The sequence below is a fragment of the Arachis ipaensis genome, chromosome B1, assembly GCF_059453495.1.
Source record: "Arachis ipaensis isolate K30076 ecotype BB chromosome B1, ASM5945349v1, whole genome shotgun sequence".
NCBI lineage: Eukaryota > Viridiplantae > Streptophyta > Magnoliopsida > Fabales > Fabaceae > Arachis > Arachis ipaensis.
This window is the reverse complement of record NC_142436.1, coordinates 89,158,562-89,172,577: the sequence shown is the minus strand read 5'-3', so window position 1 is coordinate 89,172,577 and position 14,016 is coordinate 89,158,562. Positions and strand designations below refer to the sequence as shown.

The 14,016-nt window shown below is 36.2% G+C and overlaps 1 protein-coding gene across 1 annotated transcript in view; it reads left to right on the top strand.

Annotated features, from left to right (window-relative positions):
- The first annotated feature begins 7,568 nt into the window (after positions 1-7,568).
- Positions 7,569-14,016, top strand: part of LOC110266092 (uncharacterized) — a 42,868-nt gene continuing 36,420 nt past the window's right edge. The window contains exons 1-2 of the mRNA XM_088502873.1: positions 7,569-8,262; positions 8,988-10,202. Of these exons, the coding sequence (XP_088358999.1) occupies positions 7,816-8,262; positions 8,988-10,202 (1,662 nt within the window). The 5' untranslated portion in view covers positions 7,569-7,815. The remainder of the gene's footprint in view (positions 8,263-8,987; positions 10,203-14,016) is intronic.

Genomic DNA, 14,016 nt, shown 5'->3' with positions numbered 1-14,016 from the left:
CTTTATCATCTATCCACTAACCAAACACAATATAAAAAAAATTAATAAATTTTTAACCTTTTAAATTTTTATTAACATATATATTTCTGATAAAATTTAAATACAAAAAATTTCTAATTTTCATAAAGGGAAACAATTTTATTTTTCTGTCTATTTTTTTCATAAATCAAATAAAACTAGTTGACGTGGTTGTAATAAATAGGTCATTTTTCTTGTTCTCTAAGTAAATTATTCTTTATTCTAGATCAGCTACTCTTTTCTCCAATTATTTTATCTCAAAATATTCTTTAACATCTAAGATCTAATTATTACCCAATATTTTTGTTGGTTACTATACGCCTAATTTTTTCAACGTGATTAGTAACCTACATAGAAAATTTACAATGTAATTGTTTCACCTAAATCAATTCGGACAGAATGAAAATATGTTGATAAAATGTACTTTTAACTTCATCCATATACAAAAAAATTACAAACTTACCTTAAAGAATGGACATCCAAAAAATAGTCTGTTTGGGTTGGTATTTATTTTCGATATGTAAAATATGACATACACTCAGCAGAAATATTTTTGGACAATACCATCTTTCTCATTCCCAACTTACACCGAATATGGAGCCGCATTTTCAATCAAGACTTCTTGTCGTCCACCACCATCTCTGTGTCGTCTCGTGTTTGATAAGCCTCCATTACTGGCTATCAATATAAGTAACACCACCATAAATAACTATGAACAGCTACTACATACGTTACTTCAAAAAATCTAATTTAAATCTCATTAAGACTACCTTTGTAAAATGACGTTTTCATTTTTATTTGGAGACCACTTTATTCTACAAATTTTAGTTTCTTTTCGGTGTGACACCATAATAGATATCTGGACACTATTATAACTACGTCAATTAGTTTCTTTTGATTTATAAGAGATAAATAGACAAAAGAATAAAATTATCCTCCATTTATTTAAGTAAAAAAAATTATTTAAATTTCATCATAAATATATTTGTCAAAAATTTAAAAATTTAAAGAACTTATATATCTCTTTTCATAAAATATATATCATCCTTCTCATTCCGTCATCTGGCTCACTTCCTGCTCCATTTGGCATTTGGACAACCTCGAATCGTTTGATCTCATGGGCCATTATTGGCCCTGATCAGCATTCAGCAATAATACCAACCAACGTGTTATGATTAATAACCATATCTGATTTGCAACTACTAGCTAGCTTTTGGTCTAGGAACTTTTCTTTCTTTCTCTTCCTTTTTACTTTTTTATATTATTTCCCACCTTCTTAATAGTGGCTTTGAAAGTTCTCGAATATATTAAAGGAAGGGACAAGTACAACAATACAAAAACCAATGGCACTGAGGATTTCGTTCGTATCTTTCTCTTGTAATAATATACGTAGATGTAACCTGGCTTTTTTTTTTTTGGGGGGTAAAAAACGTGGTTGTTGAATGATGGAAAGTTCTCTCTTGCTTAAATATATTTTCCAGGTCCACTTAAAACAACGTGTAGTCATCAATAATAATATATTACCATGGTGTTTTTGAAGTTGGTTTGTTAATGAAAAGTTTGTAGGAATATGCTTTGTGAGTTGTATTAATGAATTGTAGAATTAGAGGGCGGTGCCGATTTAGAATTATGAGGACGAAATAGTTTGAAAAGGACCAGCCAGGGGTGGCGTATATATATATATATATATATAGGTGAGATCTTTCATGGCTCAACAATAGGTGGCTAAGTGGTGCGCAGAAGTTGTGATTACACTTTGATTATGTAAAATTCATTGCTCTTTCTTTCTCTGGTAATGGCGCCAAAAACATGATGCCAATACCATGGTTCACAACTTCGCACAACTAACCAGCAAGTGCACTGGGTCGTCCAAGTAATACCTTACGTGAGTAAGGGTCGAATCCCACGGAGATTGTTGGTATGAAGCAAGCTATGGTCACCTTGTAAATCTCAGTCAGGCAGATATAAATTGATAATGGTGTTTTCGAATAATAATTAAATAAACATAGAATAAAGGATAGAAATACTTATGTAAATCATTGGTGATAATTTCAGATAAGTGAATAGAGATGCTTTCGTTCCTCTGAACTTCTGCTTTCTTGCTATCTTCATCCAATCAGTCTTACTCCTTTCCATGGCTGGCTTTATGTGATACATCACCATTGTCAATGGCTACTTTCGGTCTTCTCTCGGAAAAATGATCCAAATGCCCTGTCACGGCACGGCTAATTGTCTGGAGGCATCACCCTTGTCAATGGCTTCATCTTATCCTCTCAGTGAAAATGGTCAACGCACCCTGTCACGGCACGGCTATTCATCTGTCGGTTCTCGATCCTGCTGGAATAGGATTTACTATCCTTTTGCGTCTGTCACTACGCCCAGCAATCGCGAGTTTGGAGCTCGTCACAGTCATTCATTCATTGAATCCTACTCGGAATACCACAGACAAGGTTTAGACCTTCCGGATTCTCTTGAATGCCGCCATCATTCTAGCTTACGCCACGAAGATTCTGGTTAAGAGATCTAAGAGATACTCATTCAGTCGAAGGTAGAACGGAAGTGGTTGTCAGGCACGCGTTCATAGGGAATGATGATGATTGTCACGTTCATCACATTGAGGTTGAAGAGCGAATGAATATCTTAGAAGCGAAATAAGATGAATTGAATAGAAAGCAGTAGTACTTTGCATTAATCTTTGAGGAACAACAGAGCTCCACACCTTAATCTATGGAGTGTAGAAACTCTACCGTTAAAAATACATAAGTGAAAGGTCCAGGCATGGCCGAATGGCCAGCCCCTCTGATCTAAGAACCAGGCGTCCAAAGATGTCTAATACAATAGCAAAAGGTCCTATTTATAATAAACTAGTCACCAGGGTTTACAGAAATAAGTAATTGATGCATAAATCCAATTCCGGGGCCCACTTGGTGTGTACTTGGGCTGAGCTTTAACTTTCCACGTGCAGAGGCCATTTGTGGAGTTGAACGCCAGGTTTGGATCCATTTCTGGCGTTCAACTCTGGTTTTTGATCCATTTCTGGCGCTGAACTCCAGAATTGGGCAGAGAGTTGGCGTTGAACGCCAGTTTGCGTCGTCTAAACTTGGGCAAAGTATGGATTATTATATATTGCCGGAAAGCCCTGGATGTCTACTTTCCAACACAATTGGAAGCGCGCCATTTTGAGTTCTATAGCTCCAGAAAATCCACTTTGAGTGCAGGGAGGTCAGAATCCAACAGCATCAGCAGTCCTTCTTCAACCTCTGAATCTGATTTTTGCTCAGGTCCCTCAATTTCAGCCAGAAAATACGTGAAATCACAGAAAAATACACAAACTCATAGTAAAGTCCAGAAATGTGAATTTAACATAAAATCTATTAAAAACATCCCTAAAAGTAACTAGATTCTACTAAAAATATACTAAAAATAATGCCAAAAAGCGTATAAATTATCCGCTCATCACAACACCAAACTTAAATTGTTGCTTGTCTCCAAGCAACTGAAAATCAAAATGGGATAAAAAGAATAGAATATACTATAAATTCCAAACTATCAATGAAACATAGCTCCAATCAGATGAGCGGGACTTGTAGCTTTTTGCCTCTTGAATAGTTTTGGCATCTTGCTTTATCCATTGAAGTTCAGAATGATTGGCATCTATAGGAACTCAGAGTTCAGATAGTGTTATTGATTCTCCTAGTTCAGTATGATGATTCTTGAACACAGCTATTTTATGAGTCTTGGCCGTGGCCCTAAGCACTTTGTTTTCCAGTATTACCACCGGATACATAAATGCCACAGACACATAATTGGGTGAACCTTTTTAGATTGTGACTCAGCTTTGCTAAAGTCCCCAATTAGAGGTGTCCAGGGTTCTTAAGCACACTCTTTTTTTGCTTTGGACCTTGACTTTAACCGCTCAGTCTCAAGTTTTCACTTGACACCTTCACGCCACAAGCACATGGTTAGGGACAGCTTGGTTTAGCCGCTTAGACCAGGATTTTATTCCTTTAGGCCCTCCTATCCACTGATGCTCAAAGCCTTGGGATCCTTTTTATTTACCCTTGCCTTTTGGTTTTAAGGGTTATTGGCTTTTTGCTCTTGCCTCTTGGTTTTAAGAGCTTTTGGCTTTTTCTGCTTGCTTTTTCTTTCTATATTTTTTTTTCGCCTATTTTTTTCTTTTTTTTTCTGCAAGTTTTGTTCTTTGCTGCTTTTTCTTGCTTCAAGAATCATTTTTATGATTTTTCAGATTATCAAATAACATGTCTCCTTGTCATCATTCTTTCAAGAGCCAACATATTTAACATTCTTAAACAACAACTTCAAAAGATATATGCACTGTTCAAGCATACATTCAGAAAACAAGAAGCATTGTCACCACATCAATATAATTAAGCTAAGTTCAAGGATAAATTCGAAACTCATGTACTTCTTGTTCTTTTGAATTAAAACATTTTTTCATTTAAGAGAGGTGATGGATTCATAGGACATTCATAACTTTAAGACATAGTTACTAACTACTAATGATCATGTAATGAAGACACAAACATAGAAAACGAAAAACAGAAAAAGTAAGAACAAGGAATGAATCCACCTTAGTGATGGTGGTGTTTCCTTCTTGAGGAACCAATGATGTCCTTGAGCTCTTCTATGGCTCTTCCTTGTCTTTGTTGCTCATCCCTCATTGCTTTTTGATTTTCTCTAATTTCATGAAGGATGATGGAGTGCTCTTGATGTTCCACCCTTAGTTGCTTCCAATAATTGTGTGGAAGAAAATGTATCCCCTGAGGTATCTCAGGGATCTCTTGATTTGTAGTCAAATGTTCTACCACTGAGCTATAGACCCTTGATGGAAGCTTTATTTTCTCTTTCCTCTTTCTAGAGGTTTCTCTGGCCTTAGGTGCCATCAATGGTTATGGAAAAAACAAAAAAGCTATGCTTTTTCCACACCAAACTTAGAATGTTGCTCGCCCTCGAGCAAAAGAAGAAAGAATAGAAGAAGAAGAGGAAGATATGGAGGAGATGGATGGATGTGTGTATTCGGCCATGTGGGTGGGATTGAGTGGGAGAGAGAGAGAGAGATGTTGAATTTTAAAGATAGTGGGTGTATGGATGTGAGTAGTAAATGGAAAACAGAAGGGATGATCATGAATGGAGAGAGAGAGGGTGAGGTGGGTGGGGATCCTGTGGGATTCACAGATCCTGAGATGATCCTGTGGTGTCCACAGATCTTGAGGTGTCAAGGATTTGCATCCCTGCACCAATTAGGCATGTAAAATGCCTTTGCACACAACACTGGGCGTTCAGCGCCAGGTTGGTGCCCATTTTGGGCGTTCAACGCCCATTTGTTGGCATTTCTGGCGTTGAACGCCAGAACCATGCTTGTTCTGGGCATTCAGCGCCAGGATGCTGCCCATTTTAGGCGTTCAGCGCCAGAACCATGCTCTGTTCTGGCGTTGAACGCCAAGCAGGTGCTTCCTCCAGGGTGTGATTTTTCTTCTGCTGTTTTTGATTCCGTTTCCAATTTTTATATTTATTTTGTGACTCCACATGATCATGAACCTAAGAAAACATGAAAAACAAAAATATAGTTAGATAAATAAACATTGGGTTGCCTCCCAACAAGCGCTTCTTTAATGTCAATAGCTTGACAGTGGGCTCTCATGGAGCCTCACGGATGTTCAGAGCATGGTTGAGACTCTCCAACACCAAATTTAGAGTTTGGATATGGGAGTTCAACACCAAATTTAGAGTTTGGTTGTGGCCTCCCAACACCAAACTTAGAGTTTGACTGTGGGGGCTTTGTTTGACTCTGCTTTGAGAGAATCTTTTTATGCTTCCTCTCCATGGATGCAGAGAGAGATCCTTGAGTTGTAAACACAAGGTTGTCCTTATTTAATTGAAGGATCAATTCTGCTCTGTCCACATCAATCACAGCTCTTGCTGTGGCTAGGAAAGGTCTTCCTAGGATGATGGATTCATCCTCTTCCTTTCCAGTATCTAGGACTATGAAATCAGCAGGGATGTAAAGGCCTTCAACCTTTACTAACACGTCCTCTACTTGTCCATAAGCCTGTTTTCTTGAATTGTCTGCCATCTCTAATGAGATTTTAGCTGCTTGCACCCAATAGATTCCCAGTTTCTCTATTACAGAGAGGGGCATGAGGTTTATCCCTGAACCAAGGTCACACAGAGCCTTAAAGATCATGGTGCCTATGGTACAAGGTATTATGAACTTTCTGTAAATCATGTTGCTTGTATACGAAGTTTGTATTCGTAGGTTTTGATGAATGACAAACCAACAAACGACATGAAAGACAAACCAACAAACAACTTGAATGAACAAGCATGTTGAAAGATCAACCAACATTCAACATTGAGGAATGAAGAATTGAAAGCAACACAACAACAACAAGAAACTCAAGTCCACAACATTTGAAGACAAGTATAGTGTCTTAGGACTTAGGTAACTTCTTGTTAAGAACCAATTGCTAAAATCTCTCAACACACACTCACAAAATGTTTTGATGCACATCTTGCAATTCGATGCTAGCCAAATGGTTTAAAAACTTGTTTTCAAAGGTATAAAAGCATAGGAATTGACTCCAACAAGTTTGAGATCAATCCTAAGTATTTTGAAGTGATTTTAAGCCATTCTTTAAGATTTGCATCGATGCACACTCATCTTGCATCGATGCAAAGCATGCAACGACTTTTTGCATCGATGCAAAGATGTTTGCATCGATGCAACCTAGCTGAAAATTCAAATTTCAGCTTCAAAGACACATTTGCATCGATGCAAAGTGTTATGCATCGATGCAAATGATTCAAAAACATAAAAAACGGCTAGTTTTAACAAAACGGCTCCATCCCATTAACTCCCCAACGTTTCTAAGGTTTGGGGAGTCTATAAATAGATGGATTGAAGCCTTATTTCACACATGTGAGTATTTGCAAACTATCTTGTTCATATTCTTTCATTCTACACATTTTTAAGGTGTTATAATACACAATTTGAGAGAGCAATATCAATTGGTTCAATAGTGCTAAACTTGTAATCATACACTCTTCTAGAGAGTACTCATTTCATCTCAACAATTCTTTGAGAATTGTTTTCTTGTAACACTTTGTAAATTGGAGTGTGATCTCCAAGGTTGAGTCAAGAGTTATAAACACTATAGTCGGTGAGGATACCAAAGGAGTATACTAAGTACTCAAGGCAAATCTTAGAGAAGGTATCTCTAAGTGGAGTGGGTTAGTATACGAGTGGTGATCATATACCGTGAGGTGTTAGAAACTAAGGACTCGGATTGTAAAAGGTTTTGCGCGAGCACCTTGAAGCTTGGCAATAGTGGAACTTCTCAATAGCGATTGAGAAAGAAAGTGGACGTAGGACAAGGATTGTGCCGAACCACTCTAAATAGCGTTTGCATCTCTCCAAACTCATCTCTTCAATATTATTGTCTTTTACCTTTGAGCAAATAAATTGTGATCGAAAAGTAGCTTCGTAAGTACTTAAGAAATAGCTTAAGTCCGATTGGTGAAAAGCTTGATCAATTTATTTGAGTCGGTGTCTATTGGAAAGTAAAAGCTCCTTATAAATGCTTAGCAATTGAGTTAAGCTCTTGGAAAAATACTAGTACAATAACACTTTTGTATATTGTCTTTAACTTTCGCAAAAAGATTCATTGTTGTTGCAATACTCAATTCACCCCCCCTCTTGAGTAATTGTGCATAGGTTCTACAAGTGGTATCAGAGCTTAACCCTTTGAAAGACTTAACCGTTTAAGGGAAAAGATCATGGCAAGCACAAGCTTTAACAACAACAACACTAGTGAAGGTAACTCAACCGCTAGACCTCCTCTTTTTAGCGGAACAAAATACTCTTATTGGAAAAATAAGATGAGAATTTGGATCCGTTCTCAAGATGTGAGAATTTGGAAAGTGATTGAGAATGGAAATCACATTCCAACAAAGACAACAAGCGCTAAAGAAGGAGAAGTCTCCGTCTTAAAGCAAGTACCGAAAGGAGAAAATGAATATAGTGACGATGATTGGAAGAAAGTGGCAATGAATGATAAAGCCATCAACTTCATTCATTGTGCACTTAACGAGCATGATTATATGAAGATCTCTACATGTGAAACCGCTAAAGAGATTTGGGATAAACTCCAAATCACTTACGAAGGAACCGACTCCGATGACGACGAGGTTGCAAATCTTTGCTTAATGGCAAGCGAAGAAAAGGTTAGTAATGACAACTCCACTTCTTTTAATTTACAAGATGAATATGATGCCTTACTTGAGGTGTACACAAAACTTACCCAAGATTATTCTCTCCTAAAGAAAAAGAATATGGATCTTTTAAAACAAAATGAGATGTTGAAAAACGAGAATATCAATCTTGGAAAAGATAAGTGTAGCACAAGTAGTGATCCATACAAATCTTGTAAAATGCATGAAAATGAAATTACAACTCTTAAGAACACTTTAGCTAAGTTCAATGAATCTTCAAAGAACTTAGATAAAATGTTGAAAAACCAAAAGCATGTTCATAATAAGGAAGGTTTAGGTTTTGAAAAAGGAAAATTTAAAAATACTAAAACTCCTATTAGGCAACCGCAAGCCCAAAAGGCAAGCATGCCTAAAAGGAATGAAGCCTTTAAACATCCTCCTCAACATGCTTCATTTAGAAATTATAATCACAATGCATATAGATCAAAAGATGTTGCATTTAGGAAACAACCTAGGCAACCATTTAGAAACATGCATAGGATGCATAATCCAAATGTCATATGTCATTATTGCAATAAAGTAGGTCATATAGCACCCGTATGCTTTACTAGAATTAAACATATAAACTTTCGTAGTCAAGATACGAGATGGGCACCTTATGGGCATTATGCTCATACTAACCATCAAGGACCCAAATTCACTTGGGTACCTAAATCCCAATTTTAATTGTTTTGTAGGTACGTGTTGGAGCTAAGGATACAAATTGGTATGTTGATAGTGGATGCTCCAAACACATGACCGGCGATGAATCAAAGTTCACCGCAATAGAGCCTACAAACGGAGGAAACGTGATCTATGGAGACAACAACACCGGCAAAGTAATCGGCGTTGGAAAAGTTGGTAAAAATTCTTCTACCTCCATAGATAATGTTATACTTGTCAAAGGTCTCAAACATAATCTCATTAGTGTTAGCCAACTTTGTGACAAAGGAAACTTAGTCACCTTTGACTCAAAATGTTGTTTGATAAAAAGGCAAGACACTAATGAAATTGTGCTAATTGGACACCGTGTTGACAATGTATACATGATTAATCTAGATGAAGTTTCCTCAAATGATGTGAAATGCCTTGTTAGTAAAAATGATGAAACTTGGTTATGGCATCGTAGAGTAGCTCATGCTAACATGGACCATCTTAGCAAGTTGGTCTCTAAAGAGTTAGTAATTGGCTTACCAAAGCTACATTTTGAAAAAGACGTCCTTTGCGACGCATGTCAAAAGGGAAAACAAGTAAAGGCCTCTTTTAAATCTAAAAACATTGTTTCAACAACAAGGCCATTACAACTTTTGCACATGGATTTATTTGGTCCTTCCAGGACTATGAGCTTTGGTGGCAATTACTATGCTCTAGTTATTGTTGATGATTACTCTCGATTTACATGGACCTTGTTCCTAGCAAACAAGAGTGATGCATTTCGAGCATTCAAAAGATTAGCCAAAGTTATTCAAAATGAAAAGAATTTGCATATATCATCTATTAGAAGTGATCATGGTGGAGAATTTGAAAACAATCTTTTTGAAACTTTTTGTGAAGAAAATGGCATTGAGCATAATTTTTCCTCTCCTAGAACACCACAACAAAATGGTGTGGTTGAAAGGAAAAATCGTCATTTAGAAGAAATGGCGAGAACTATGCTCAATGAGGCTAATATTCCTAAGTACTTTTGGGCGGATGCGGTTAGTACCGCGTGTTATGTTATGAATAGGATTATCATTCGACCTATTCTTAAGAAAACACCGTACAAATTGTACAAAGGAAGAAAGCCAAATATTTCCCACCTTCACGTCTTTGGCTATAAATGCTTTATTCTAAATAATGGAAAAGATAACTTAGGCAAATTTGATGCTAAGGCTGATGAAGGAATCTTCTTAGGCTACTCTTTAACTTTTAGAGTATATAATAAACGCATCATGACTATGGAAGAAAGTATTCATGTCGCTTTTGATGAAACTAACCGTTGTTGTGCTAGAAAAGATTTTGATGAAAATGTAGAAAACTTTGATTCACTAAATTTGAATGGTGAAGACAAAGAAAAAGATTTAAATGAAGCCTCTACAAGCTCAACAAAGGATAGTGTTCAAGTTGAAGAAATTGAACCATCACAAGCACAAATAAATGCACTTCCAAAGGATTGGCGTACTTCAAAGGATCATCCTCTAGACAACGTCATTGGTAATGTTTCGAAAGGGGTAACAACTCGATCTACTTTTAGAAATTTATTTGCATATAGTGCTTTTGTTTCTCAAATTGAACCATCTACCATTGAGTCCGCAATTGATGATGAACATTGGGTTATGGCAATGAAAGAGGAGCTTAACCAATTCAAACGAAATGACGTTTGGGAATTGGTGCCTAAACCAAGTAATCAAACAATTGTAGGAACAAAATGGGTTTTTAGAAATAAACTCGATGAAAATGGTACAATTGTTAGAAACAAAGCTAGATTAGTAGCTAAAGGTTATAATCAAGAGGAAGGCATTGATTATGACGAAACTTATGCTTCCGTAGCTAGATTAGAAGCTATTAGGATGTTACTTGCTTTTGCATCCTCTTATAACTTCAAACTTTATCAAATGGATGTTAAGAGTGCCTTTCTTAATGGTTTCATTCAAGAAGAAGTATATGTTGAACAACCTCCCGGTTTTGAGGATTATGAAAATCCTAATCATGTTTTTAAACTCAAGAAAGCTCTTTATGGTCTTAAACAAGCTCCAAGAGCTTGGTATGAACGTTTGAGCAAGTTTTTAATAGAAAAGGGTTTTAGAAGAGGGAAGGTTGATACAACTTTATTTATCATGATTGAAAACAAAAATATCCTTTTGGTACAAGTTTACGTCGATGACATAATATTTGGTTCAACTAACGAATCACTTTGCAAGTTTTTCTCAAACCTCATGCAAAGTGAATTTGAAATGTCCATGATGGGCGAACTCAACTTCTTCCTTGGTCTTCAAATCAAACAAGGAAAAGAAGGAACTTTCGTTGGCCAAACCAAATATTGCAAGGAATTGCTCAAAAGATTTGGAATGGACAATGCTAAGGCAATGGACACACCAATGAGCACTACTTGCTACCTTGACAAAGATGAACAAGGTAAAAACATAGATGTAAAGAAGTATAGAGGCATGATAGGATCATTGCTTTATCTAACGGCAAGTAGGCCAGATATCATGTTTAGTGTATGCATGTGTGCGAGATACCAAACTAATCCTAAGGAATCTCACTTAAGTGCGGTGAAAAGGATTATGAAGTATCTCATAGGAACATTAAATGTTGGATTGTGGTATCCGAAAGGATCCACTTGTGATTTGATTGGTTATTCCGATTCCGATTTTGCCGGTTGCAAATTGGATAGGAAAAGCACTAGCGGCACTTGTCACTTGCTAGGAAACTCTCTTGTTTCATGGCATAGTAAGAAACAAGTAAGTGTAGCCTTGTCTACCGCCGAAGCCGAGTATGTAGCCGCCGGTAGTTGTTGCGCCCAAATTTTATGGATGAAACAACAACTTGTGGACTATGGACTCATGCTTGATCACATTCCTATCAAATGTGATAATACTAGTGCAATAAATTTAACCAAGAATCCGGTTCAACATTCAAGAACCAAGCATATTGAGATTAGACATCACTTCATAAGAGACCATGTTGAAAAGGGTGATGTGGTTATTGAATTTGTCGAAACTAGTAAACAACTAGCGGACATCTTCACTAAACCTTTATGTAAAGAAAGTTTTTTTAACATCTGAAATGAACTTGGTATCTTGGATTCTAATCTAATATGATTTGTTTGAATTCATTGCATTGATATTACTATTTTTGTATCTCTTACTAACTTAAGCATTGGAGATATCCAATTAGCCATTGTTTTGTAGGTTTATGAGTTGATCTTGAGGTAGATTGAAAAATTTGAAGATTATAAACAATGGAGGATCAACAAATTGAAGTTTATAATGGTTTAATTGATATTTCCTTCATAATTTTGTTTAATGATTAATGCTTGTATGCTTATTTGGTGAATAACTCAAAATAGGCTTGGTACCCCTATTTTAAGTTAATGTGCATGCTTTAATATATTTCACTTCTTTAGGGGGAATTATGCATGCTTGTTATATATAAAAAGAGGAAATCAAATTCTTTTTGAAAGGGGGAATATCTCATCCTTGAGATTAATAGAGATATTGAACTTAAAAAAATTCATTGTTTTATGCATGCTTCTATGACACATTTCAAACTCCTTTCTTTTTGATAATGTCAAAAGGGGGAAGAAAAGTTTGAGGATATTTGAAGTTTTTAACTTTTGAAAAAGAAGAAGTTTGAGGATTTGAAAAATAAGTTTGCGAAACAATGATTTCAAAAAGACTTCCGCTAAGCAAAAAAAACTTTTGATATCTAAATCGTTTTCTTTGAAAAACGCCCTTTAAGGGAACAAATGCACATATTTAGGGGGAACTCCTGCAAAAAATTTTTTTGTGAAGTCTTCTCCAAAGCTTTCTATAAAACAAAGTGCATTATTGTTGCTTTCAAAATCATTTATAAATGCATATCCTCAAAATTGGTTTGTCATTATCAAAAAGGGGGAAATTGTAAATCATGTTGCTTGTATGCGAAGTTTGTATTCGTAGGTTTTGATGAATGACAAACCAACAAACGACATGAAAGACAAACCAACAAACAACTTGAATGAACAAGCATGTTGAAAGATCAACCAACATTCAACATTGAGGAATGAAGAATTGAAAGCAACACAACAACAACAAGAAACTCAAGTCCACAACATTTGAAGACAAGTATAGTGTCTTAGGACTTAGGTAACTTCTTGTTAAGAACCAATTGCTAAAATCTCTCAACACACACTCACAACATGTTTTGATGCACATCTTGCAATTCGATGCTAGCCAAATGGTTTAAAAACTTGTTTTCAAAGGTATAAAAGCATAGGAATTGACTCCAACAAGTTTGAGATCAATCCTAAGTATTTTGAAGTGATTTTAAGCCATTCTTTAAGGTTTGCATCGATGCAAAGCATGCAACGACTTTTTGCATCGATGCAAAGATGTTTGCATCGATGCAACCTAGCTGAAAATTCAAATTTCAGCTTCAAAGACACATTTGCATCGATGCAAAGTGTTATGCATCGATGCAAATGATTCAAAAACATAAAAAACGGCTAGTTTTAACAAAACGGCTCCATCCCATTAACTCCCCAACGTTTCTAAGGTTTGGGGAGTCTATAAATAGATGGATTGAAGCCTTATTTCACACATGTGAGTATTTGCAAACTATCTTGTTCATATTCTTTCATTCTACACATTTTTAAGGTGTTATAATACACAATTTGAGAGAGCAATATCAATTGGTTCAATAGTGCTAAACTTGTAATCATACACTCTTCTAGAGAGTACTCATTTCATCTCAACAATTCTTTGAGAATTGTTTTCTTGTAACACTTTGTAAATTGGAGTGTGATCTCCAAGGTTGAGTCAAGAGTTATAAACACTATAGTCGGTGAGGATACCAAAGGAGTATACTAAGTACTCAAGGCAAATCTTAGAGAAGGTATCTCTAAGTGGAGTGGGTTAGTATACGAGTGGTGATCATATACCGTGAGGTGTTAGAAACTAAGGACTCGGATTGTAAAAGGTTTTGCGCGAGCACCTTGAAGCTTGGCAATAGTGGAACTTCTCAATAGCGATTGAGAAAGAAAGT